Below are 26,267 nucleotides of genomic sequence, written 5' to 3'. Positions count from 1 at the left end.
CCAGGGATGGTGACTCCACCACCTCCCGGGACGGTGACTCCACCACCTCCCTATCAGTCTGTGCCACTGCAGTACTGCTCTTTTAGATAAGTTGTTTTTCCTAACACCCAACCTGAGCCTCCCCTGGTGCACCTTGGGGCCATTCCCTCTCAGCATATCACTGCTACATGGGAGAAGAGGCCAACTCCACTTCACTACAACTTCCTTTCAGGTTGTTGTAGGGATCAAGATCCATTTTCTCTTCTTCCTTTCTTCTACAGCCTTCTGATGCTTTTATTTTCCCCCTTGTGAGAGGCTTTCCATCAAACTGGAATTTCATCATCTATCACTGATGCCTTACTTCTGCTTCTGTTCTCCTTTCTGGAGCAAAGAGCCTGGAATGAACACACGCTCAAAATTAACAGATAACATTTTATATGAAGAATTTTTAGCATTCCTACTGGTTGCTGTATTTTTGCACCCTAATAGGGAGTATTCTAAAAATAGGTGGTCACCAAAAACTCTATGAACTTGCAGGTTTTCAAAAAGGAAAGACAAGTCTGACTGCTTGGGCCCATGGCAACTTAGGAAGACAGTTTAAAAAATGAGAGTTGACTTGGTCAAAGGTTCTCACATGGATTCTTCTTGCCTCTAGTACAAAATCTTTTCCTGACATTTATATCAAGAAGCAATGTAAATGGTATTTCTTGATGTCTTACAACATTTTAAGAAAAGACATTGACAAACACCAAGACCTTTCCCCTGAGAAAGCACCAGTTTCTGCTATGTGAGCTAGAGGAGGGATTAACTCTTCCATGAACTGGTCCATGATGGGGACGCACGTTTGCAGAGCTGGTGAATTGAGCATGGGGACACATGGCTGTGCCCTCTTTCAAAGTCAGCCCCTGCATCCCTCAAAATGCATTGGAATGGATTTTGGTACACACAGCCTGCATCTTGGATATGGATAAGCAGCTTTAAACATTGCATTGAACCATGAACGTTCAGAGCATGTGGCACAGAATCACTGAATGGCTCAGGTTGAAGGGGACCTTAAAGCCCACTCAATTCCAACTCCTGCCCTGGGCAGAGCTGCCACCTACCAGGTCAGGCTGCCCAGGCTTTGCTGATGTGGGGGATAGACACGCTGCTTCCAAACAACAGAGTGCTTAGAAACAAAATGACTTTAATATAAACTTACAGCATCACTTAAAGAGTTGGAAAGGGGGATACCAAGAGCCTGGCTTGCTGGCTGTTTGTTTTTGTTGCTCAGATACATTTGTTCCCAGCACAAGGGCAAAGCTTAATAAGCTGTTTCACATGGACAGTAGATTTTTAATTATTAGCTTGCCTCTTTTTCCTGAGCCTAGTGGCTCAGCTGGGGCAGCAGCTGGGAACAGCCACCCCAGCCATGTCGAGCAGCTCCGTGCTCAGCTGCAGGTGCCAGTGCCCTGACAGAGAGGATTTGGCCATAGTGATGGCAGAAGGGAGCTACGTGCTTGCTTCCAGCACTGGTACGTGTTTGTGTAGCTCACCAGCATGCTCATACCCCAGCTGCAGCAAATCTCATGGGAGCCAATTTTGCTCTATCACTGCGAAATGGCATCCAAGGAGCAGAGCAGAGCAAAGCTGTCCCATCTGGGGAAAGGTCTCCGGGTCACTGAAGCAAGGCACTGACCCGAGGGATGGCAGTGCTAGGGAGAGGAGCTGGCTGGGGGCCAGGCTGCCACGAGTGGTGCCTTTGTGGCAGGCAGAGGCACGTCAGCAAAGGGTAAGGATCAGCCCCTTCCAGCCTGTGTTTGGGCCATTACTGTAAGCATCTCTGAGAACTCCAAACATAGACGCTTTCTTGGAATTAAGGAAAATTTGGCAATCTTGACGTTTCAAATGTTCCTGGGTGTGCTTTTCTTTCTTCCATTCTTTCTTTCTTTCTTTCCTTTCTAGCAAAGAGAGATAACATAGTCCTTACCATTGTTTGAAATACATTATGTCTATGTAAAGCCACAAATCTTTCAAGGCCATCTCTCCCCTCGTTCTGCCAAATTAAATAAAAAATAAAAAAATCCCACATTGTTTCACTTCTGCTTATCTTTCCTGTGCCTTACGGCTCAGACCATGACTCCCTTGGCTGAAATCCATCCCAGTAATGATTTAATTTGGGAGCCACACTTCACCTTTCTAAAAATAAGGAAAACTGAGAAGAGTGGCAAAGCTGTGCCGAATAAAGATATGAAATGACTTCTACAGGAGCTCGAATTAAAGAAACTGTGTTGCTCAGAAAATGCATAAAATCAGACCTTGTAAGCCTGTCTCTATGCAGCAAGCTCTTTCCTGGCATTTTAGCCCTATTCTACAGTCTGGACCTTTTCCAAAGAGAGAGCAACAAATCATCAGTCATATATATATATATATATATATATATATATATATATTTTTTTTTCCCCAGACACTTACTAAGAACCAGGCACACATGCAAAAATAAAGGAATGTTGAAAACATCCACCCACTTCTGTTTGATTGTCGGTGTTTTTAAAGGATTTGGCACATGTTGTTGCCCAGGACTGGACGTCAAACTGCTGCAAAACCCAAACCAGACAGATGTCCCTAAATGGGACAGAAATTAATCTAACTGAGGACAAATGATTTAATGGGACAAAATGTGAATTTGGTGAGGTGGCAGCTCAGTGCATGCAGATCCTGGGCTCCAGGGATTGAGGCTGAAAGCCCTACTTTGGAAGCAGCTGGGCTGTGAGCTCTTCCTATCTTCCCCCTGGCAAAAAGAGACCCCCAGAATTCCTCCCCAGCTGCTCTCTGAAGCTGTGACTGAAGGTTGGGTCTGGGCTGTGTGTCAGGAATGTACCTTGAAAGGCAGCGGACTCTCCTCCCTCAGCACCTGTGTTCCTTCTCAGCTGTTTGTTCAACATCAAAGCTGATGGATTCAGTGGAAAGAAGCCATCAACACCAGCCTTGGTTATTCTCCATTGCTGGCACATCATAGATGGAAAGCAAGAGCAAGATATCATTATTTCTGCTATGTTATTAAAAGCAACCCTGTTTTGTTTTTTGTTTATTTGTTTGTTTGTTTCCTTTTTTTCTTTTTTTCTTTCCTTCCACCAAATTCCAGTCTGCCAGATCGTGGAAAGTCATAAAAATGCAGAAGGATGCAAAGCATCCATTTAGGGCACAAATGCCACTATTCTTTGCAATTGCTCAAGAACTAGGAGCACAAAAGAGAAAGCTGTTGAACTGGTCCAAAAGGTCTCTTTATGATAAGATATGACGGATATTACGCCCACGTTCAGATGGTGCTGGCAGGTCACTACCTATCTTCCCTGCTCCTAAAGAGCAGCAACAAAGCCGTGGTTCCAGAGCCTCCCAGGAGAAACAGGGAAGGTGTATACCTGGCCTTACGCCCAGGTAACAGCCTGGGTTATTGTGCCTTGTAACCCATGCTGCCTTTGATATTTCACAAGCTCACTTTGTCGTTTGGGGAAACAAAAGTCATTATTGTTCTCTGAGCATACAGTGAAGGTGTACTCTCTACTCTGCCTGCAGTAAAGGGCTTTTTTGCAGGGATGCAGGCTGAAGACATGGGGCCCTCAGCCCACTGTGGGGTACCACCTTCCCAGAGGGCCCATGGGGAGGCAAAAGGCAGAAAGGGCATCCTGGACAGACACTGAGCAGCACTGCAGGCAGTGGGACAAGGGGTCAGCGTCCTGTCATAGCAGCACAAGTCCATCCTACGCCAGGGCTGCATGGGTACTGTGTGTCATGGGGTCAACAGAGGAGTAGGCTGGGCTGGGAAGCACCGAAGGGGCTGTTGCTTCACAGTCTGCAGGCAGAATTCAAGTTCATAACCCCAGCATGCTGTCAGCAGTCCAGCAGTGGGAAAGCAATGGATGCACATCACTCTGCCTTTGCACCTGCCCACTTTGCAAGACCAAAGGGGCACACTGAATGCGACGCAGACACGTGGAGCACACAGCAGTGAAGTGGTGGCAGGCACAGCGAGCCCTGGGGTGCTGGGGCAGTTGGGGGCAGGCAGAGCAACACGGCTGGAGGAGTTCACAATGCACGCACGCAGCTGCTGGCGAAGGGCCCAGGAGCTGGCAAGCAGCCCAGGGAGAAAAAAACAGAACAAAACACTAAAACAGGCATAACCGAAGGGGGCCAGGATGGGGAGGGGTGCTTGTGGAAGCCCATGGTCCTTGGCTCCCACAACAAGAAGGGACAGAAAGTCCATGAAAGTCCCTAAAAGCAACCTTGCCCAGGAAGGTCAGCACATTTGGCACGTTCTAAGTGGCTCAAAACAAGGAGCTATACTTCAGAGGAAGGAGATCTTACTCTCCCGTGCCCTGGTCGCAACTTAGCTCTCACACTCAGCCTTCATAGTACATGCAGGTGGATCCTGAGAGGAAGCACAGCCTGAAATCTTCTGCCTGGGACTTGGGGTGAAGGAGAGCATGGGGAGCAAGGCTGGAATCACCAAACACAGTGCCTCTGGTTCAAAGCCCACCCTGCTGCACATCTTGGAGCAGTTTGATCCCATTTGTACTGCATCAGGGATTTGCCACATGTAGATTTGAAAGTTTTAAACCAGACTTTGGAGTTTCAGGGACTGGACTTATCAGTGCACCTGTTCAGAGAACTGTTATGAGGAGCAAAGTATTTACGTGGCAACCCAAGGGGGAATTCAAGTGGAGAGTTCAAGAATCAATGTTCATTCTGGCAGAAGGCTAAGGGTAGAGAATATGAAGGCTGCCTCTGATGTCCCATACAGCTCAGAGTCTAAGCAGATGATCTGGAAAAAAAGGATGAGCAATATACTAAACATTTTTAAAAGATGACTCAAAGCTATAGACTCTTTAGGAGATCAGAAAGAACTGTAAGTAAAATGCAAATGCGGCAAATGGGCAACAACATGTGTTTGCCAAGGTTTAACTTGTCAAATGCCAAGTAAGAAAAAAAAAGAAAAAATTCCACACAGATATTATGAAGCTCCAGATTGTCTGTAGCAACTTAGGGAGGGGTATGAATATCACACAAATTCTGAATCTGTGAGTGGATGCAGGTTAGAAAAGAGCACACACAAAATATTAGCATGCAGAAGGAAGAAGAGGAGAATAATATGGAAAATATGATAATGCTATTATGTAAATCAGCAGCGTAGCCTCTCTGGGAATACTGTCTGCAGTTCAAGCAAGCCTTTCTCGGAAAGGGCTGATTAGGGGCATGGCGAAGTCGCTAACAAAGAGAGATCAAAATGATTGGGGCTGTTTATCTCAGAAAGGAAATCAACAAGAGGAGGTTGGCACAGAGCAAGCCAGTCCAGAGCTTCTGGTTTTCTTCCCATTCAGTTCTATCACTATCATATCTGCTGTCACTAAGGACAGTGTGAAGTGATGTAGCTCTCCTCTGCCGCACACAGCTTATTCTCTCTCTCACCCTCTCACCCAGAGGAGGCACAGCATATGTAGATATATTTTATATTTTGGTAGGATTTGAGGAGAAGATGGTGAAGGAGAAACAATGTGTGCTCCCTAGAGTAGGTTTATAGTAGAGAAGGCAATGGTGGAAAAGAGATGGAGATGGGTTTTGTTGCTGGGGGGCTCCTTCCATTTCCTCAGGCAGAGCACAGCTCTGCCAGATGCCTTCCAGTGCCCTCAGTGGCCATAGGGATTTCCAGACATGGAGGTAAAGTCTCAGAATTTGATCAATTATTCCGCAAAAAGTACCAGGGCAGCTGAAGATACCCTCAGAGAAACAGTATTTCCAAAAGCACACAGTCAGCCCTTTGTCTTGTGTACACAGGCCAGGTAGACCATTGCAGTGAAACATTCCCTCTGTACTCAGCTCTAGTGAGGCTGCATCTCGAGTACAGTGTTCAGTTCTGGGCCCCTCACTACCAGAAAGACATGGAGGCCCTGGAGTGTGTCCAGAAAAGGGCAACAGAGCTGTGAGGGGTCTGGAGCACAAGTTTGACAGGGAGTGGCTGAGGGAACTGGGGTTGTTCAGTCTGGAGAAGAGGAGCTCAGGGGAGAGCCCATTGTTCTCTACAATGACCTGAAAGGAGGCTTGGGCATGGTGAGGATTGCTCTTCTCCCAGGTAACGGCAATAGGACAGCAGGGAATGGCCTCAAGTTGCACCAGGGGAGGTTCAGATTGGATATGAGGAAAATTTTTTTCTCTGAAAGTGTTGATGCACTGGAGCAGGCTGCCCAGGGAGGTGCTGTCACTGGAGATGTCCAAGGAAAGGGTAGATGTGGCACCAAGTGAATCACAGAATCACAGAATCACAGAATGGCCAGGGTTGGAAGGGACCTCAAGGATCATGAATCTCCAACCTCCTTGTCACATGCAGGGCCACCAACCTCCCCGTTCAACGCTAGACCAGGCTGCCCAGGGCCCCATCCAATCTGGCCTTGATCACCTCTAGAGATGAGGCATCCACAACCTCTCTGGGCAACCTGTTGCAGCACCTCACCACTCTCTCTGTAAAGAACTTCCCCCTGACATCCAACCTAAATCTTCCCTCCTTCAACTTAAAACCATTTCCCCTTGTCCTGCTGTTATCTACCCTTTCAAAGAGTTGATTCCCCTCCTGTTTGTAGGCTCCCTTTAGGTACTGAAAGGCTGCAATGAGGTCACCCCGCAGCCTTCTTTTCTCACTTCTCCAACAGTGACACAGTCTAAAGAGATTATAGGCATGGGGTTATGGCTAGACTCCATGACTTCAGTGGTCTTTTCCAGCATTAACAATTCTATGATTCCGTGATCTTTTTTCCCACACCTGGTGGCTTTCAGGCACATTTGAGCCCACATGCTTGGGGAATACCTGTGCGTGCTGCAGCCACGCCGGACTCCTTTGTGACAGGACCCCATGTGAGGAGCCAGCACGGTGGTCTGAGGACTTTTTTTCCCCACCGCCCCCTCAGCCCTTTCCAGCACACCCTCTGCCCGCTGTGGCAGACGACTGAAGGACACAGCCCCTGCCAGCAGCCCGGCGGTGGGCCGTTCCCAGTCTCAACCGGGAGAACTGGGTTAGTGTGCTCCTCCCGGCCGGCAGGGGGCGCACTGGCGGCGCCCCATGTCCCCTCCCGCTCGCCATACGGCGGAGCCCCGCCGCCAGGGGGAAGCAGCGCTTCGCCGCCATCGCCTCCCGCTCCGGCCGGAAGTCCTCCGCGCGGAGACCGTTAGGAGCCTCGGCTCGGATTGGCTGGCCCTAGGGTCACGACCCGGAGGTGGATCGGCCATGTTGCTGGGTGACCCCGCGAGCGGCGTCTAGAGGATGCGGCTGCCGTGAGGCCCCGGGGCGCCTCTCCCGACTCGTGCGGGAGGTCGGGCCGGCAGTGGGCGTATAGAGCGGTGCCGGGCCGCCCGGACCAGGCCGCAGGGCCCCGCCGATTCCGCTGTAGCCGGGCTCGCGGCCCTCAGCTGACGGCCTCGGCAGCTCCGGAACATCCCTCCGGGAAGGGAGAATTGGCCGCAGCCTCCCGCTCCTCCTCTCTCCTTCGGTCGGCCGGCCGTTCCCCATGGCAGCGTGGTCCCGGCAGGTCGTCCTGAGCCTTTACCGGGCTCTGCTGCGCGAGGGGCGCGGGCTGCGCTATACCGACCGGGATTTCTACCTGGCTTCCATCCGCCGTGAGTTTCGCAAGAACCGGGGGCTGCAGCGGCTGGAGGATAAGGAGAGGCAGCTGGAGAAGGGGCAGGCTTTCCTGCAGAGCAAGCTGGGGGGCCTAGTGTAGAGCTTCCCCGCCTCCCCCACTTCCCTTTTCTTTCTAAAATCTCACCTACCGCGGGGTGATGACTGCTTCCTGCCCATTGCTACCTTGAAACTGGCCAGAAGGTGCCTCCACAGCCACACCAGGAGGGCTCTCCTGTTCTCTGAACAAATGCTTTAGGTCACAGGTAGGTCCCTTATGCTGATATAGCCCTGTTCTTCATGGTTACGTGACAGTTAGCTTTGTGCAAGCACATTATATTTTGCCTTGTGATGAATGAAGATTGCCTGGATTCCTGATCAGATGAGGTGGGCACATTGAATTTTAAGCAGTATCTTCACTTTAGAAAACACACAAGTTCAATCAGGCTCTGACCCTTCAGCTGCCTTTACCTTAGAAATGTAATCTTAAATCAAACTGGGAGAGTTTTCTGGTGTTTTCTTTCTGTTTCAATCCACCCATATGCAGAGCAGTGGTAGAATGTGTTTTGCATGTGTGGTTGACCAGGGAGTCTCTCTGAATTTAAACATAAAGGTCAGAGGTTAAATGGGATTTGGAAAAACAAACAAACAAACGAAGTGCATGCATAAGAGGACATTAACATTTGTGTTATACAGGGCTTGTATGAAAACCAAACCCAGCAGCCTTGAGGGCAGAAGTAAATATCAGGTGGAAGCGAGGAGTTGTTCCCTTTGTGGTGCGCTGTGGTTTGCAGTGCTGACTCCTGGATGTCTTTGAAATACCTGGTACCAACTGTTGTCAGAAATAAGTCTGAGAGTGGATGCTCTAAGGCTCTTGAGGTTTTATCAGTGACAGGAGGTTGGCAGTCTGTGTAGCCATATCTCTGAGCAAAGTTGCAGGCCTTAGACGGAGGCCAAGAAGATAAATTGGTGTAAAATGGCTGTGCTCCAGCTGAAAAGCACCAGCTAGAGTTGCCTTGTCGTGACCCATTTGTTTGATGCTCCTTTCCAGGTGAGATGGCGGGCGCTGGGCCGCGCAAAGGCAAAAAAGACGACAATGGCATTGGCACAGCCATCGACTTTGTGCTGTCCAACGCCCGGCTGGTGCTGGGCGTGGGTGGAGCTGCGATGCTGGGCATTGCCACGCTGGCTGTCAAACGGGTGAGCTGGTGATGTGGGGAGGGAAGTGAAAAGACATGGGATGTTGACATTAGATGGGGAGGAACGCAAAAACACTGGGCCCTTATCAACTGAAACCGTGCCTGGTGATGTTCCTTTAGATGTATGACCGTGCAATCAGTGCTCCCAGCAGCCCTACTCGCTTGAACCAGTCAGGAAAGAGAAGCTGGGAAGAGCCAAACTGGTTGGGATCCTCCTCACGCTTACTGAGCCAGGACATGAAGACTAACCTCAGCCGCTCCCTGCAGACCCTTCCCACCGACACTTCATCCACAGACACAGGTACAGAGCACTGTGGCATTTCTGTGTTGCAGAATCGTCTTGGCCTGTCTACCCTGTTAATCCTTTAAAGGAATATGGAAGAAGAGAATGCTCTCTCTAGCCTAGTATTTTGATGCTTTTGTTTTAAGTTGATCTATTGTTAGCTTCCAGGATTAGAAGTCAGATTGGGAATTAGTGAGTAATAGTCATCTCTATAGGCATTATTCATTTCTTTCATTTCATGGACTTGAATTTTATTCTTCTTCAGGCTTTTCTTTGAAACTCTTTGTTGCTTTTCTTTGGGCCTTTCCAATTCATTTGCCTCTTTTTAAGAGAAGACTTAAACGGCGAATCGTAGAATCACAGAATCCTTAGAGTTGGAAGGGACCTCTGAACACCATCTTGTCCAATTCTCCTGCAATTAACAGGGACACTCACAGCTAGTTCAGGTTGCCCAGGGACTGATCCAGCCTGGCCTTGAAAGCCTCCAGGGATGGAGCATCAACCATATCACTAGGTACCTGTTCCAGTGCCTCACCAGATTTTTTCCTTATATCTAACCTAAATCTCCCCTCTTTGAGTTTGACTGTGCTAGTCATTTATGATGTTATTTTCCATGTTATTTCTATGATCTTTCTAATAATTTCTGTAACACTTTTGGCCTTTTTAGTGCTGCTTATCACTAAGCTAGTCTTCATCAAGCTGTAAAAAGGTGCTCAGCAGTTGTCTTTCCAAGTGCAGTGATAAGCAATTCAATCCTTAAGTGTTTTTTAATGTGAATTTTTGTGTTAGTTTGTTGTTCTCACTGGTTTGATTTTTAGGAGATTTTGGGAGTTTTACACTTTGATTTAAAACAAAAAAGTGTGGGACGTTATTAGGCTGACTGACTTTAAAACTGCAAAATAACAATCAGCACTTCCTAGGTATTCTACAAGAAATTCAGCTTTGGGATGGCAATAGATTTTCTGCTGAGGAAGTATTAAATAACTAGACAGCTTTGTTAAAGGGGAATGAAGACCATTTGATCGGACCCACCAAAGATGAGGATTGGGGCCCAAAATACTTAATAAGACTGTCTCATGTATTTGGCTTAAAAATTAAAATGCAAGGTGAAAAAATAAGTTGTTTGATGAATAGTCAATAAAATGACTTTGTGGTTTTGTGGGTTACTTCCTCGTCACACAAATCCTGAGATCTATCCAAAAGACACCAGTGAGACAAAAGACAGCAGCAGCTGAGGCTAAGCAAGCTGGATCTGTGTGTTGTTTGGTAAACCATTCTGTATGTGTTGTGAGGTGGCCATGTGTCTGTTTCCAAACAAGTGTGTGACAGCTGCTTGCCTTAGCAGTACCACTGATTTGGGAGATTCTCCTGCACTCTGTTAAGTCCTACAGCCCTTCCAAAGGCTAAGGATCCCCCAGATCTGTAATTATTCCTTAATTCTTATTAATGACTTCTGAAAGTCTAGGTCTGTGCTCTTAGAGAGAGGGGTGCTCAGATCATTCCTTAAGGAAATCAGTCTGAAAAAGAGGGTATTAAAGAAAAAGTGCAGATTAGACATTGCTTTATAATTGGAGCAGCGATGTAAAGCGTTATGATGTTGTTATACACATAAGAGCATGCTCTTAGCTCTTCATTCAGTTAAAATTTGAGGAGGTTTTCAATTAAGGCCATGATTGCCTGAGCTCTACTGGCTCCAAAATCCATCATTTTACCATTTACCTTACCATTCTCGTGTATGATGATCAGAAACCTGATTGCTTTTTTCCTGATGGTGTGATTTCAGATCTCTTACCCTGGTTACAACTGGGTTTAGCAAATGTGTTGTAAAAATCCATTGTAAGGTTAAGAATGTAATGATGTAATGATGGTTGTTGAGGGATATTTTGGTGGTCTATTGGTCTGGCATCATATTCAAAGCAGCTGAACTTCTAACGGTGCTGCATTTTTTATGAAATGTAGCTAAGAAACTGTCCACATAGCCATTAATGTTCTTGAATATTCTCATACTCTTCTTTTGACTGATACCTGTGTAAAGCTTGCAAAATATCTGCTGTAAGCTTTTTTGAGATCTAGGTGACGTGCTTCTGCTGATCATTGCACAGTGAAACACTACAGACAATCAACAGTTTTCCTTCTGTCTCGCAGACTTTTTCCGACCCACAAAACTCAAGCAATCTGCCAAGAGGAGTCAAGTGGAGCTGAAAAAATCCCGCCTTCGTCTGTCTCTGCAAGAAAAGCTGTTTGCTTATTACAGGAGGAAGGTAGCTATCCCCACAGAGGAGCAGGCCCTGGCCAAGCAAGCAGCTGTGGACATCTGTGCTGAGCTGCGCAGCTTCCTCCGTGCCAAGCTGCCAGACATGCCCCTGCGTGACATGTATCTCAGTGGCAGCCTGTATGACGATCTGCAGGTAATTCCTGGGGCCACGTGATGGGTCGTTATTCAGCAGGCTGATGAGACAGGAGCGTTTCAGGCGTCCCTCTTGGCAGTGCTGTCTCAGCACAACATTCTTCTGTAATAAGGCTCTTGGTGTCACGTTTCCCACCGTGAAGCCAGGCATTGATTACTGCAGTACTGTTTGGACAAGCTTGAGCAAGCTGCTCTGGATTTGTCTGCAAAGCATTTGATTTTTGCTCTTTCATTTCTCTGGACTGTCCTGGCTGTTCTTTCCTTTTCCTTTTTGCTGTGTTTTTCTTGTTGCTTTTTCAGTACAGTTCTGTTTTCTCCCCATTCCTTCTCTCTCCTTTCAGATAGAAGATAGTTCCTTTAGAACTCCTTTGCATTCATGTAGGTCTTCCTTACTCGTTTTTTTCCCTTTCTTTCCTTTTTTTTTCTCTTTTCTTTATTAAATGCATGACCTTGACTGAACAGCAGTCCCTGCTGCATATCTGCCCGGTGGAAAAATGCCCATGGCTAAAGTGAGTGATTCAGAGGCACACTTTTTTTTTGTTTGAGTCAGAGCTCTGAAATGGAGTGCTGAGTGTCAAGTGAAACTTAGATCTGAGTTCTTAATCACATTGGTGAAAAGAGATCTTTAGTGACCTTTTTCTCATCAATGTGGCAGACAAGGTGAGGGTAGCACCTAGCTCTTGCATGGAATAATTAAAACATGGCAACTTAAACTTGTCTAGAAATGCCTTCAGTTTCTAATTATTGTGTGGCATTGCTGTGCCTTGCGCCAGCTGCATCTCGTACCTTTGAGTAATAGGAGATAAAGTGATTCTTCTGTATATAGTCCATGTCAGATCCTGAAGTATTTGAAGATATCTAAATAGTGAGTACCACATAAGCTTTATCTTGTATTATAACTTGGAATTGCTTATTAATGATGGGAAATAGCCTATCAAAATGTCTTTTGACAACAAGAGGCTGTGAATCCCACACAGAGAGGAAACTGAGGCAGCTGAACGTTTATTCCAAGTTTCTTTGAACAGAAGGCATTCCAAAAGGCGGTGAATAAAATGGTGTGGAGAGAAAGCTCGTTCTTACTGACTTTTCTCTCTTGTGAAAGGTAGTGACAGCTGACCATATCCAGCTTATTGTGCCTCTGATGCTGGAGCAGAACTTGTGGTCGTGCATTCCTGGAGAGGAAACTATCATGAACATTCCTGGCTTCTACTTGGTGCGTCGAGAAAACCCAGAGTACTTTCCCCGTGGGAGCAGCTACTGGGACCGCTGTGTCGTAGGAGGTTACCTTTCCCCCAAAGCTGTAGCAGAGACCTTTGAGAAAGTTGTAGCTGGATCCATCAACTGGCCAGCAATTGGGTCTCTCTTGGATTACGTGATCCGTCCAGCAGCTCCCCCAGCAGATTTGACACTGGAAGTCCAGTATGATCCAGAACGGCGTCTTTTTATTGACTTCCTACCATCCCTCACTCTGGGTGACATCGTCCTTGTGGCCAAACCCCATCGACTGGCCCAGAATGACAACCTCTGGCGACTGAGTCTGCGGCCAGCAGAAACAGCTCGCCTCAGGGCCCTGGACCAGTGCGATTCTGGCTGCCGTTGCTTGTGCCTGAAGATCTTCAAAGCGGTATGCAAGTTGAACCCAGCCCTGGGTCACCTCACTGCCAGCCAGCTCACCAATGTCATCCTGCACCTGTCCCAAGAGGAGTCCAACTGGTCCCAGGACATGCTGGCTGATCGCTTCTTGCAAGCGCTGAAGGGCTTGATCCGTTACTTGGAGGCAGGTGTCCTCCCTAGTGCTCTGAACCCCAAGGTGAACTTGTTTTCAGAGCTCACCCCAGAAGAAGTGGATGAATTGGGCTACACCCTCTACAGCTCTCTCTCAGAGCCGGAGGTTTTACTCCAGACGTAATTGGGGCCTTAACTGGGGAAACATTGATAGGATTTAGGCAAGGTGGACTTTGAAATGCGTCTCCTCCTGCACCACTCCCCCTTCTCTCACACTATCTACTTTTGGTTCATTTGGTTCATTTTTATTTCCTGCTGTGGAGTTGTTGCTCCCGCTGGATTTCTTGGTGCTACTGGTCCATTTCCACCATCTGTGCCCCAGCAGGTACCTATTGGCTATGGAAAAGAGGCTTACACTGCAGCTGTAAGATCACTGCATAAATCTTGCTGATGCTTAAGTGTCTACAAAAACAAAACAACAACAAACCCAACCAACAACACAACTATGCACTTCTTTCCCCTGCAGCGAGTCTTTCTTGCTGCAGTGAATCCGTTTTGGTCTGAAGAAGGTGGAAGTGGGCTGGTGAATCCAGTGACAACTTCAGCAGACTTGCACTGAGGTCCTTTCCTTTCCTTGGGTCAGACTTTGTCCTTGTGTTTCTTTTTCTCTGCTGTACCACACTGTCTCACTTTCCCTTTTTTTTTTTTTTTCTTTTTACCAAGTCATGCAGAGCAGACTGAATGAAATGTTCTTGTTAAGGCTGTATGTTGTATGTCTGAGTGCATCATGATTAACAGTATTTAGTGCAGTAGTTCTTTAAAGAGGAGAGTGCATATGGCTCTGGCTCCTACAGAGCCTTCTTACCCGTTGTCATCTGGATTCAGGAGTATAGCTTGTCCAGTATAGGCACTTCTCACAGGTGTTACTACAGGGAGGAAGAAGCTTTTGTGGTGTCTGTGTGATGAGGCCAAAGGAGTAGGGCTTGTTGTTCCGGCCTAGCCAGATTTGCTGCGTGTTACTGGTGGGAATGGCCATGGGGATTGGGAGGTAGGCAGCTCCTCAGATGTCTCCCTGGCCTAGAGGAAGAGAGGCTGATTATGGAAGATGGGTGGGAGGTGCACATGGGAACAGAGATTATTTTTTCATCTTTTCTGAGTTTTTTGCTGTTCTGGTTTATAGAAGCAGGACTTTATGCCTCAAACGGTTTTGTAGTAAGCACATGTAAGCCAGATTTTCACCAGCTGTATGTTGGTAAGGGTGACAGGGCTAAACTGATGTCATCAGAGAGGGTCTGTTCCATATGCTGATGTTATTATTCATATGCAGAGTTGGCATTTAGAAAGGAACTGTCATTGCCATTTGCTCTCACTGTGTGCTTTAGTTCTCTCCCCTGGCATCTCAGAGCTGAGACAGTTTCCCTTTCCTCATTCCCCTGTGCTGACTTTCCAGTGTTCCTAGTTTAAAGTTAACCATTAGAAAGCTGGTGAGGGCACACCTTCCCACTCTGTATGGTTGGACCTATTGATCATGCACTTCTGCCCACTCCTGTTCACCTCTGCTATCAGGCCATTCTTCCTTGGCTGTCCTCTCATCTGCTGCTGGACTGTGGTGTGGCTTTCAGGGACAGCTGATGCACTGTGGGTATCTCTTACACTAGCTGCTGTACTCTGTGCTGCTGTCAGTCTTTTGGCCTCCTGTCTTCAAAGAGTGGGAGCCCTCCTGAGTCTGGGGCTATGCATATCTAATGATAAGCACAGCCAGTGTTACAGAAACATAACCCATCTTTAGTACCTTTTTTTCTGTTGCTATCCAGCCTCCCTAGCCAATGAGGCAGAGTTCAGAGGGAGCAGGTATCCTTTTCTCCTCCCTTCCTCTCAGGACTCCCCTTTGACAAGGAAGTTTCAAGGTGAGTTTCAGGAGTGGAACCGAGGAGGAGAGTCTTTACACCTTGTTTTCTTTTTAGAGGCAGGCTGGTGAGATGAGGTAGGAGCATCTTTCTCGGACGATCCGTCCATTTTAGACAGTGTGTCAGATAGTATTCTGTATACAGTGATAACATGACAATGCATTTTAAATTATTTAATCCTTAGGTTACAGGTATTTTCTAGACTGCCAGATGCATACTTTTTAAAGTGTATGTGTGTATATATATAAAGTCTGTAGTCTGTAAAAGGTAAACAAATTCTCTTTGTATGATTTTGTGTTTCGTATGTTGTGCAGCAGTCACTGTTGCTCACGTGTTGATTGCTCTTCACTCTGGTTCCCAGATTACACCCACTTTTCCCAGCCCTCCACTGTTTTTCTGTCAGCCTTCCTTCCCTAGAAGCAGATGGATAAGACTTGGAGCCCACAGGTTGTTTGGGGAGATTCCCCTTTCTTCTCATTACTTGAAGGTCAAGAAAAATATTAACGTATCGGGGTTGTCAGGCATTTCCCTTCTGTTCATTTATTCAGTGTGATCTCACCATCACTCGGTGCTGAATCCAATGCCATGGTCTTCATGTGGAACTGAGCAGCAGCATGGTTTGGAATGATAGAGACTATAATTGCAAAGGTGAGACGTAAGCAGCAGGAAGCCACTGTCTGAGCTGCTTAAGAACAGCTGCCACGTACATATCTGTATATAGAATTTTTCACATGAATGCTTTTACTTCTTCCTGGCAACCTAATGAATTAATATTTTATGGCCATTTCTTGCTGCTATTGAGCTCAATTTGTGTATCAAATGGAGACTGAAGCTGCCTTTTTGCCTTTTCTGTAGACTCTGCTCCACTTCACTTGAATCACGTCCATCATTTCTTCCCTTCAGTTTTTCCCTGTTCTGAGCTAGCCACAAGCCTGTTCCTGGGAGGCAGAAGCTCCCCTCCTATGGACAGCCACCACCATAGGCAGCAGCTGCCCTGGCAGTGGCGGTCTCAGCAAAGGCCAAAGATGTAATGGGTCAGAGGGACACTTGCAATGAGGAGTGTTTCAAGAGCAGAGTCAAGTGGAAGGGGTGATAAAAGCAGGGAAGAAGGAGCAGAGCAACTATGCAGGAAATTTACACTAAAGTTGTATGAAGCTTGTGGATAAATGGATTGTTGCAGAGTCTTTTGAATCAGCACCTTTCAGTGTTAAATGGGGTACATATGTTTATATACAGCCAGGAGGGCTGAATTACAGGTAGGCTCCTTTCTCATCGGAGCTGTAGCACAGAGCAGGAAGACCTAAAGATGAATGTGAAAAGGGCAGCTCTTGGCCACCTTCCTGGCAGAGCAGCTCAGAGACAAATTGATTGTAAGGGGGCCCGGAGCGTGCATTGCCTGCTTGCTGCCTGGGCTCCCGGAATGCCTTGGTGTGTTCTGCTGTAGTTTAGCTTCCACAAGCTTCTCACAAGATTGTCATCTGGTTCTCTGTACATGCGGGGCAAGGACCAACTCGCTCAGCAGTGGCTTTTCACAGCTGCTGAGCTTTACCACTAATCTTTTGGCTCAGATGAATTTCTTTTAAAGTGTTCAGAAGCAATTACGGAACCAAGAGGCTGCTTGCTGCCTCTCAACCCGCACTCTGTGTGGGTACTTGCAGTGTGCAGTGAAGAGATGATGCCCCGTTGCTCCTAGGTCTGGAGGCTGTGAACTTGTAAGGGGGAAAGTCTCAAGTGCATGGTCTGTGACAGAGTGCGTGAAATTCTGAAATAAAATGACTTTCCACAGTAACCTGATTGTCTCCGATGTGTTTATAAACAAAGGAGCGTCTCTGCTTTTGTGCCAGGGAGGGGCGTCACCTTTCTGCTGTCAGCTTTCTGCACCACACCGTTCTCAGGGGACTGTCATGCCCCTTGCTGATTCACTGCTTTCCCTTTGCAGCTTGGGGCGCTCTGCAGCTGCCTTCAGAACAAGTAGGTTGGCGCTGCAGCACGCTCGCTCCTGTCAGTGCTTGCACCAGTCACAAGATAATGATGGCTCTTTGCCTTTTCTCTTTTCTCTGACAGCTCACACGCCTGGGCAGGACCCACGCTTCATGTGGTTCTCCAGACTTCACAGGCTTCTGTGCATCTTTTAATATTGACTTTCCTGCACAGCCTTTCCCTGCCCTTGGCTCAGTGACGCCTTTGTTTCTACATGCCCCGGTGTGCTCCTCTCTTATCCAAGCATCAGCCTCGGGGCGGTGAGGAAGCTGCTATAGCTCCAGTACGCAGCGAGCCCCAGTTTTATGTGTCTGCTTTGGGAGGTGGGGGAAGTGTTTGACATAAAGAGAAACATGAAGTGATGCCACTTCTGATGAATCCCTGCTCCTTAATTCTCAAAAGACACGCTAGGGTAAAGACATCCTATGAGAATTGTTTTAATGAGGGCTAAGCAATTACCATTTAACTAGCTTGGAGAATATGTTGTGTTAGAAAGGGAGTCTCCATCTCTAGCATTATTCTTCCTGATACCCCTTGTCTATTTTTTTTCCTTTAATCTGTTCCATGATAGAAAAAGATCAGGTGAGATCAAGCATATTTCACATCGTATGGTCTCTTATGGGAACAGCTAATACAAGGTGCTCTGTGGAAGTTGTGCCAGCTATGACACCCCTCGCATTAATGCCCTTGGAAAGCTTAGGGCTTGCAATCCATGTTTAATATATGTAGTAGTTTGCACTTTTGCATAAAAGTTGTCCTGGCATGCACAGTGAGATCAAAAGATAGGGTTTGTTTAATGGAGAGAAGAAATAATTGAGTGGAGTCATGGTAATTATTTCATGTATGCAAAAGGTTGCTGCAAAGAACAGCACAAATGGCTTTCTGCAAATGCTCCGGTTGTCTTTTATTCTTAGCCTAATCAACGAGCAGCTTATGAGAGCATACTTTGTTAAATAAGCACAGTCCTGGCCTAGAAATGAATGTAGCCAAGCTTACATTTAAAAATTCAAAAGATACAAAACCTTAAAATAGTTGTCATGCAACAAATATGTCCTCTAAACAATTGATGATAGCATGGTGTAGCAGTTTTATTAGCATAGTCTGAGAAGGACAGCATTATTCACAAGTCACTGAGCCAGAAATGGGGTGGTGAGCAGGCTAATAATATCTTTATAGTATATGATCCTGTGCAATAACCTTGCAAATGGCTGAAGAGACTGGTCAGACCAAAGGGTAAAACAGAGATCTTGAAGTCATTCCATTTATAGAAAGTATTCTTGGCATTTTATGGGTAGCAGGAGAGAGGAGTCTGGCACATGGAATTCAAGCTTTTCTCCATCTTAAGCTTTCCAAAGTACTCATTCAGTAATGAGTTGTGAACACAATCACTTTAAGCACACTAAAAGTCAAATGAGTTTTTATTTTGCTGGTTCAGTTTCCCTGGCTCCAGTAGCTAAGTAGCAATTTGATCTGTCTTTTCAAACTCACGGCTAAACTTCTCAGGGGAAATATGTATGTGTATATATATGTATATGATTTCTATCCACATTCCTCAAGAAAAGGCTTCTCCATCTAAATAACGAGCAAAAGTTGCTTCTATGAGTTTTCTGAGTTTTATGGTTTTTTTTAAGATTTTAAGCCCACCCCTATCCCTGCCTCTCGTGGTAGAATCATTGCCTTCCACAGAAGCAAAGGCAGCAGTGACATACTACCCTGTTAGACATCCCACTGCAATGATCCCAGTCCTGTAAGGCTTTCTTGTCTCGTTCTGCTCAGCACTGCGAAGGACACGAGCGTTGTAGGCAACAGAGACAAAGGCATAAATGGCAAATGACAGAGCTCTGAGTAAAAGAGCAAATTGGCTCTTTACCTGGTCCCATGCCAGACATTTTGTCAAAACTCACAACGCGCTGTAGGCAGGCTCCTCACCAGCAATTATTCCTGGAAGGAGTATGGCAAAGAGACATTTTTGTCTTCAAATTCTTGAATTTATTTAGCGTGGTGGTTAGTTATGGCCTTGGACATAACTACCAGCAGCTACCTAGATAATATCATCTGAATTATGTTCAGGCTCCTGGTTGTTTATAGCTGTGGTGACATGCTGTCAGAGGGTCTGAGATATGCAGAAGCAAAGATAACAGAAGATGCAGTAATCCCACAGAACTGCACTCCCACGTTGCTTGTCAGAGAGCATTGGCTGGGCTCCCAGCTTCCTGGCATTCAAGTGGAGGTTGGGTTTTGCTGAGGCAAGCGCGTGACCAAGGCACAAATCTTCCCTTAATTCCCAAATCACCACAAAGGGACAGCAGCAAGCATCTAGGACAATGCCTTTTATTGAACGACAAACTAGGGACGTGTACTAAGAACTCTCTTAAAAAAAACCAAAAACCAAAAAATTAATTGCTTTCTTGCATAAAAGAGAAAGCAGGAAGAATGATCCATCTTCATCACTATGCACTGCAAAGGAAGATGTGTGCTGTTGTGGGCACAATGTTCTCCCAAACCATGTGGCTTCAGACAAACTCAGCCCTTTTATGGTCAGATGGAGTCTGCACTGCCTCAGGGAGACTTTCTGGTGAGTGTTCAGCTTGCAGATCAGTGTCACTGAGAATTCCTGACCAAGACGCTCAGATGTTACTTTCCTGAACGGTGCCTACATTGCCTTAGACCCAGAGGAGATGCCCACCTTTGTCATAATCCCAAGAATGTTCTCACCCTCTGAATGCTGAAAGAGCAGGCCAGCAATACCTCCTGGCAGAGATGGGTTGCTGTGGCTGATTCCTCAGACAGAACTCTCACAAAAGTCAAGCTCAGAAACATTCTTCTGCTGGCAGAACTGCAAAGCTGCCTCACCAAGCACCACAGTGGCACGAGTAAGAGGGGCAGTAGGCTGAAGAACCACAACACTCAAGGCAATGCATTGGCTACAAAGTATTTAGGGGGACTATTCTCCAGCTAGTCCGTAGTCAATCGCTCTGTAACACACCTGAGGAAGCTGTGCCAATGCTGCCCATGCCAGCCACCAGCTCAGGCTGAAGTGTAGGGAGCAGAGCAGACTTCAGGAAGAATCTTCTTTTCTTTGCCAAATATCCCAGCACAGAGACCTCAGGAAGGAAAATGAGAGTCACAAAGGCAAAGGTTATCGGCTTGGTATCCTGAACACATGAACAGTCGCCAAGAATTTCCCCTTCCTCCCCCATAAACAAACACATATATTGAAACAGATTAAAGTCTGCTGGTAAATTCCAGCTGCCAACAGCTTTTGCTTACAGAGTGGAGAAGGATTACAAAATAATGGCTGCAGTGTTCCCTATGAATCCAGGGAGCTACAGCCTCAACTCTGATTTATCCCCAGGTGAGTTGAGGAGCTCCACCTGAGCTGCCAGGTATGCCTGTGCTCCTGCTGAATCTGCCTGCCAGCAGCAGAGACCAAGTGATCTCAATGCATACAAGATACCCTCAGGATCCTGCTTGATTTCATTAGCAGAGTACACACGTTTGCAGTTTCTCTTCCCTGCCTTTCAATACGCTCTGAAGTTACATGAAGAATTGTAGAATCACAGAACATCCCGAGTTGGAAGAGACTCACAAGGATCAGTGAGCTCAACTCCTGGAAAGTTAAAAACAAAAAAGGGAATTTGCATTGCCACTCTCCTTCTCATCCTGCTTCACAGAAAGGCACAAGGCACCTCACACATGTTTGTCTCCAGCAGATGTTGCTGCTGATGCACCTTCACTTCGGTGGGCACTGAGTGCACACATATCTGCATCGGGTCTGCATAATTGAGTCCTGGTGAATAACAGCAGTTTCCAATGAGATACAGTTCTTTATTGTTTGGACAACTGGAAGTCTTTCGTTTGTGTGCTAAACTATTCCCATGTGTGCTAATACACACAAGGGATTATACTCGACCCTCAAGTCCTTTCATCATAATAAAATACGGCTGGAAGATGAGAAAACCCCCAAATCCCCGGATGCTCCAAACACAAGTCAGCTCCCTCCCCCTTCACACATATTTTTTGCTAAACATCATTTTCAACCCGCTGTAGCTTTGCTCAGGAAATTCATGCTTGGGCAAGTTACAAGTTAAATCTCACCTCCCTCTTACTGGATTTGCACAATGTTTTTCCTCATGGCAGCTGGCCACAGCTTGTCCAGCTCTGAGTAACTGAGCCTCTGGAGAAATGTATTTTGTGAGCTATCAGTATGTGCTTGGCATGCCTGCTTTTGCTCAGCGAGAAAAATGTAGGTGGACAACCAGGAGTATTTCCATATCTGTCTGAAATTATTGAACTGCAAGTTGCAAATGTAAATTGCAGATTTAATCCTTTTTTTTATTAGTCTCCTTTCAAATGTCAGTGATATTTACATATCAGGATGGAAACATAAGAAAGTGAGGGGGTGGGTAAGTAATGAATGATTTATTAGAGATTCTATTTGGTGCACCAGTCCAAAACAAACGAGGCACAGCATATGGCTAACTTATTTATTGTTTGTACATAATAAAAAATGGACACTAATACCTCCCAGCTTGATCTTTAATCACATATATTCATCTCTCCACCCGGTTTTAAAATGGAATGTCTATAAAGCAATCCTTAAAGAGCTTACAACAAGGATCTGGCAGAACCAATTCTCCAGTTATCCGTTTGTGCCGCATGAGGGGAGAAGCAACCAAGCACTGCAAATTACCCTGAGCTGCAGAGATTGTAGGTAATTCTCCCTCAGAATTGCTCAGACTTTATAAGCACTTTGCCTCAATCCATCTTTGTGTTTCCCTCAACAATCTCTGCCGGAAAATTTCCTCCTGGTGTCTGGAAATTCTTTGCTCACTGAAGTGCAGTTAGGCTGCATGCCTGGGGTTTGTTTCCTGTTGTCCCGCCTATGAATGGAAACTTCAAAGGACAGAAATTATCACAAGGACCCCTCCTGGGGTGTGAGACCCTGCAGGAGCCCAAAGCGCTCTGACAGAGCCACCACGGGGCCTGCAAACCCTCCTGGCTGCCTCAGCATTCCAGGAAGGGGCCAGCATCTCAATCTGCATTACTGTTGGTGGTTATCTTCTTCCGGGCCCTGGCAATGCATATCCCCCACATCCCCCTCCTTGCTCCCCGCTATGCAGCACCACAAGTGCCTCCCCCCTTGACAGTCCCTGAGCGTCATACACAGGCCAGCTAGACTGTGCAAAGAGATGTTACTATGGAAACATTTACGTCTTCCCTTTGTGTATTTAATAACACAGCATACAGCATGTTTATCTCCTGTATATTTGCTGATAAAAGAAAAACTCTTTTCCTTTGCAACGTTAGCTTCTAAAATGAAAGATAGACAGAAAGAAGGACAGGCAGACAGACAGAAAAAAAGCAAGTTCATATATTGACTTTCCATCTTAATGAAAAAGAAGGGTTAATGGAGGAGAATCAGTTTACTTCCTGGTGCTTTCTGCAGTGCTGTAATATGTGAGCATTTCGTCACTCCCCAGCAAGGTCATTTTGGCCTCTATCCTGCTGTGAGCTCTGCATGAGCATCTCCTCTTGCCTGCAGCTGGCCCCTAGCTTCTGGATAGGAATGGATCCGACTTATCACAGGAGCTCTCTGCTGAGATACCATGCCTAAGGCAGAAAAATAACATCAGCAGAGCTAAAGCTGTTAACGTGTCATCAGGAGTTTATTGACCATGCACACACACTAATCTTCATTCAGAAGCCATCTTTTTGTGCTGCAAATTCAATTTTCTTCAGAGCTATCAGGCTTCTCTCCACACATCTAAGCCACAAATATATTCTGTGGTATTGAAAATGGAACATTTGAGTTAGTGGGTAGCTGGTAGTTCTCTGCTTAGAAAACATTTGCTATTTTATTTGCACAAAAATTCCTAAGGAATTGTTATTTAGGCTTGAAGAATTATCTTCTAGCTCAGTCACAAAACTCAAACCTCAAAGGAGAAACCTCTGATGTAATATCTGCAAAAGCAGAGACATGTTTTGTAATGGAATTAGAGACGTATCTCATTAAATTATGTAACAATGCTAATTCTGCAGTCTCTTTCAGGAAACGGGGAGAAATAACACTAATTATTACTAAATGGCTGGCTTTTTGTTACCTGATTTCACTTCCTGAATTGAGGATGATAGAAAAAAAAACCTGGTGCTCAAATCGCAGACAAATTTCCACATTTGCAAAATAAAAAGGGAAGCGGGCAGCTAGGAAACAGGCAGATCTGGGTTAAGTTCCTCATTACATACATCATTTTTGCTTGCATGATTCTTGCTCACACATACCCAGAGTCCTCTCTGCAGAAATCTATAATTACCATTTCAAGAGGAAGGATCGGGTGGGTAGAACATTTCTGTTTATTTTACTACAATTACAATGGTACAATCACCTTTTTGTTCGCACTTGAGTATGAGGGATGTGAGAGCCCTCCCTCAGCCAGCGAAAACATAGAGATGCTGCCTTTCATCCACCCAAGCCAATCACCCACTGGGCTTCTTTGGAAGCTGCTGCATCCATCCTCTGAATTTTGCTTTGAAGCAAGATCTGCCTGCTCATTGGCGCATGTATCAGAGCAGTCATCTGAGATCACTCAGTTGCTATCGTGTTTTCTGGCATTAGAGGGCATTTTTCTCTGCTGCCTCTTCCATCTTAGTGAGCCGTTAAAAATCGATGCTTGATTCAAGAAAAGCAAAAACGAAATAAACACACACACACACAAACCAAACAAAAACACCACAGTGGAGAGGAAAAGTTGCATTTTTTCTCTCAGCAGCCAATGTTCAGTTTACAGAGCTGGAGTGACATACCCTGATTTGTAGCGGTGATGGTGACATCCTGCTGCTAAAAGTAGAAACCTGGCCATGACTGCCCTCCCTGGCCATGCTTGTCCTCTGGAATTATCAGTGGAGTTGTTTAATGAGTTCCAGGCAGTTATACCTGTGTAAACTGAGCCAAGGCCATGGCTGTACACAGATACTACCAAACCCTAACTGGAAAACAAGGAAGCCTTTTGCAGTGGAGCCAAGAGGAGTTTGACCGACAGGGTGATCATGTTTTGAGCAAGCAAGGATCCATGGAGGGGGTTGGAGCTTGATGATCTTTAAGGTCCCTTCCAACCTAAGCCATTCTATGATTAACCTTCAGAGCTGATGGTGTGCTGTACAGCTGACAATGTGGGAAAGCAACCAAAGGCTGGGTAGTGAGAGAGTACATGGATAGCAACCTTTCCAGCTCATTCAGAGCTGTACATGGTGCTTTAGTGTCCTCAGAGAATCATGAGGGGACTGAAACCATCTGTTCCCCCATGGGTTTCATACGGGGTTAGTTGAACCAGCTGAGGGCCAGAGGACCTGCTAGAAACATACAGGCTGGGCTAGAGGTGAGGGAGCAGGGCTGCCTTTTCACTTGGCTGATTTAGTTCAGATAAAACATAATGCAAAACTGCTTGAAAGTCTTCCCAAGGTGAGGCTGCTTGCTACAGCTGTGAGGCTGTGTAGATGACCCACTAATACTCTCCTCCATCTGAGTAATGGCTGCCCTTGGGTCTCCTCACAAACCACCCCAGGCCAATGTTACGCCATAGCTACAAGGCTACCAGGGTGTCAGAGACACAACACACAGCCGATGCCCCACACAGCCCTATCTCCGAGGAGCAGGTAGCAGGCAGGGAGGCTCCCACTTATCTGAGGGAGCAGTGACTCTCCTCAGCAAACTTCTGCCCTCAACTCTGCTGGGCTTCGTCTGGAGAGACTGTTAAGAATGCAGAGGGAACAGTGCTTGGAGGGGGACAGGACTTCGTGTGGAGGGCGTAAGAAGCAGCTAGGAACAAAGTAGACATGGTGCCTGAAGACGGTCAGGCCACGGAAACGTGAGGTACCAAACAAAACCACCCGTTCCTGCCGCCATTTTTACCGCTCCTTGTCCTCCGTGCCTCTCGCCTCACCATCTGTCCTCTTTCGGGCCTCAGCCAATGGCGACTCAGCGCGCACATGAATACCACGCCGCCAGCCAATCAGCGTCGGAGCGCCCTGGCTTTGTTGGCGGGCAGGAGCAGGGGCCCCCCCAAATCCCCCCGCGCTCGCCGGCGGGCGGGAGGAGCGTCCGCAGCTTCTTCGTCACGTGACCGCTCTTCTTGGCTGGGACGTGTCTGCGCGGAGGGACACCATATAGTCCCTCTGTCTATCAGCCCACGACGGAGGGAAAGTTATTGTTGACGGCTTTTATGGTTAATCCGAAGCAGGGTGGAACGAGAGAAGCTCAGAAAGTGGGGTTACAGGCCGGAGGGCGCTGACGAGAAGCGGGTGACGAAGAGCGGAAGGACACATCAGGCCGGATCTCGTTCTGCTTAGTGCGGTCACATATAAAAGCACGGCGCGCGCTGTGCCACCTCATTGTGTGCCCTTAGCTGAGGTGGTTATTAGTGGTAGCGGCCGTGCGCAGCACATCTCCGCGCGGCTCTGACCGGAGCACCTCCCCCACCCCAGCCGCCATGGCTCTCTAAGGGCGGCAGGGCCAGCGGCGGCATCGGCCAGTGCAGCGGGCGCAGCAGCAGCGGCGGCGGCCTCGGCACATCCCCGGCATCTGCAACCATGGCGTGAGTAGCGCGTGTGGGGAGCGCGTGCTGTGTGACACCCCTCATTTCCCCCGGTTCCTAAAGCGGGGCTCTGGGGTGCGAAACGGACCCCCAAAGGAGAAGCTGCCTGGGTAATAGTGTGGGGGGTGGGGGCTAAAAGCCTACTTGGGAGTGATGGAAACTGCAGGAAGTGACACTTGAAGAGGAAAAGCGAGCCGTAACACCCTATATTTTAGAAAAACCCACATCCTGAAAACATAAAGCTTTCCAGTTTTGTAAGGTTTTTGTGAGTATTAGTTCCCTATGCGGGTGTCCTAGTCGTGTAGGGGAATGCCTTTATAGGGGGCATTGGGAATAGCAGATGGAGGAGTTACACGGGGCTTCCAGCGAGCGGTCGTTGAGGTATGAGTGGATCCCTAATGCCGCAGCACTGGGGGGGATGGTGTGGAAATCAGCCTGATTATAAGAGTGTGAGCTTCTCACGGCGTTTCTCACCCGAATCCCCCTGCTCCATAAGTCAGCTTGGCACAGAAAGGTGCCCTGTCCTTCCGTCCTGTCACCTTCCTCCCTCCCTC

The 26,267-nt window shown here is 47.0% G+C and overlaps 2 protein-coding genes and 1 long non-coding RNA gene across 3 annotated transcripts in view; 2 read left to right on the top strand and 1 right to left on the bottom strand.

Annotated features, from left to right (window-relative positions):
- Positions 1 to 7,723: 7,723 nt before the first annotated feature.
- MIEF1 (mitochondrial elongation factor 1) lies at positions 7,724 to 16,931 on the top strand. The gene is made up of 5 exons (XM_003202256.4): positions 7,724 to 7,887; positions 8,673 to 8,821; positions 8,941 to 9,121; positions 11,249 to 11,511; positions 12,613 to 16,931. Exons 2-5 carry the CDS (start codon positions 8,678 to 8,680, stop codon positions 13,417 to 13,419), a joined length of 1,395 nt encoding a protein of 464 aa, XP_003202304.1. The 5' UTR covers positions 7,724 to 7,887; positions 8,673 to 8,677; the 3' UTR covers positions 13,420 to 16,931.
- A 5,543-nt stretch (positions 16,932 to 22,474) lies between these two features.
- On the bottom strand, positions 22,475 to 25,310 carry LOC109367269. The gene is made up of 2 exons (XR_002114250.2): positions 23,927 to 25,310; positions 22,475 to 22,735 (listed from the first exon to the last, which is right to left on the bottom strand). It is a non-coding gene; the product is annotated as an uncharacterized LOC109367269 (long non-coding RNA).
- A 190-nt stretch (positions 25,311 to 25,500) lies between these two features.
- ATF4 (activating transcription factor 4) overlaps positions 25,501 to 26,267 on the top strand; it is a 2,827-nt gene continuing 2,060 nt past the window's right edge. The window contains exon 1 of the mRNA XM_003202258.4: positions 25,501 to 25,713. The gene's annotated coding sequence lies outside the window, so the exon portion shown is untranslated. The remainder of the gene's footprint in view (positions 25,714 to 26,267) is intronic.

This window comes from Meleagris gallopavo, chromosome 1, assembly GCF_000146605.3.
Source record: "Meleagris gallopavo isolate NT-WF06-2002-E0010 breed Aviagen turkey brand Nicholas breeding stock chromosome 1, Turkey_5.1, whole genome shotgun sequence".
Lineage (NCBI taxonomy): Eukaryota > Metazoa > Chordata > Aves > Galliformes > Phasianidae > Meleagris > Meleagris gallopavo.
Note: the sequence above shows the minus strand (reverse complement) of the source record. Positions and strands in the feature narration are given on the sequence as shown.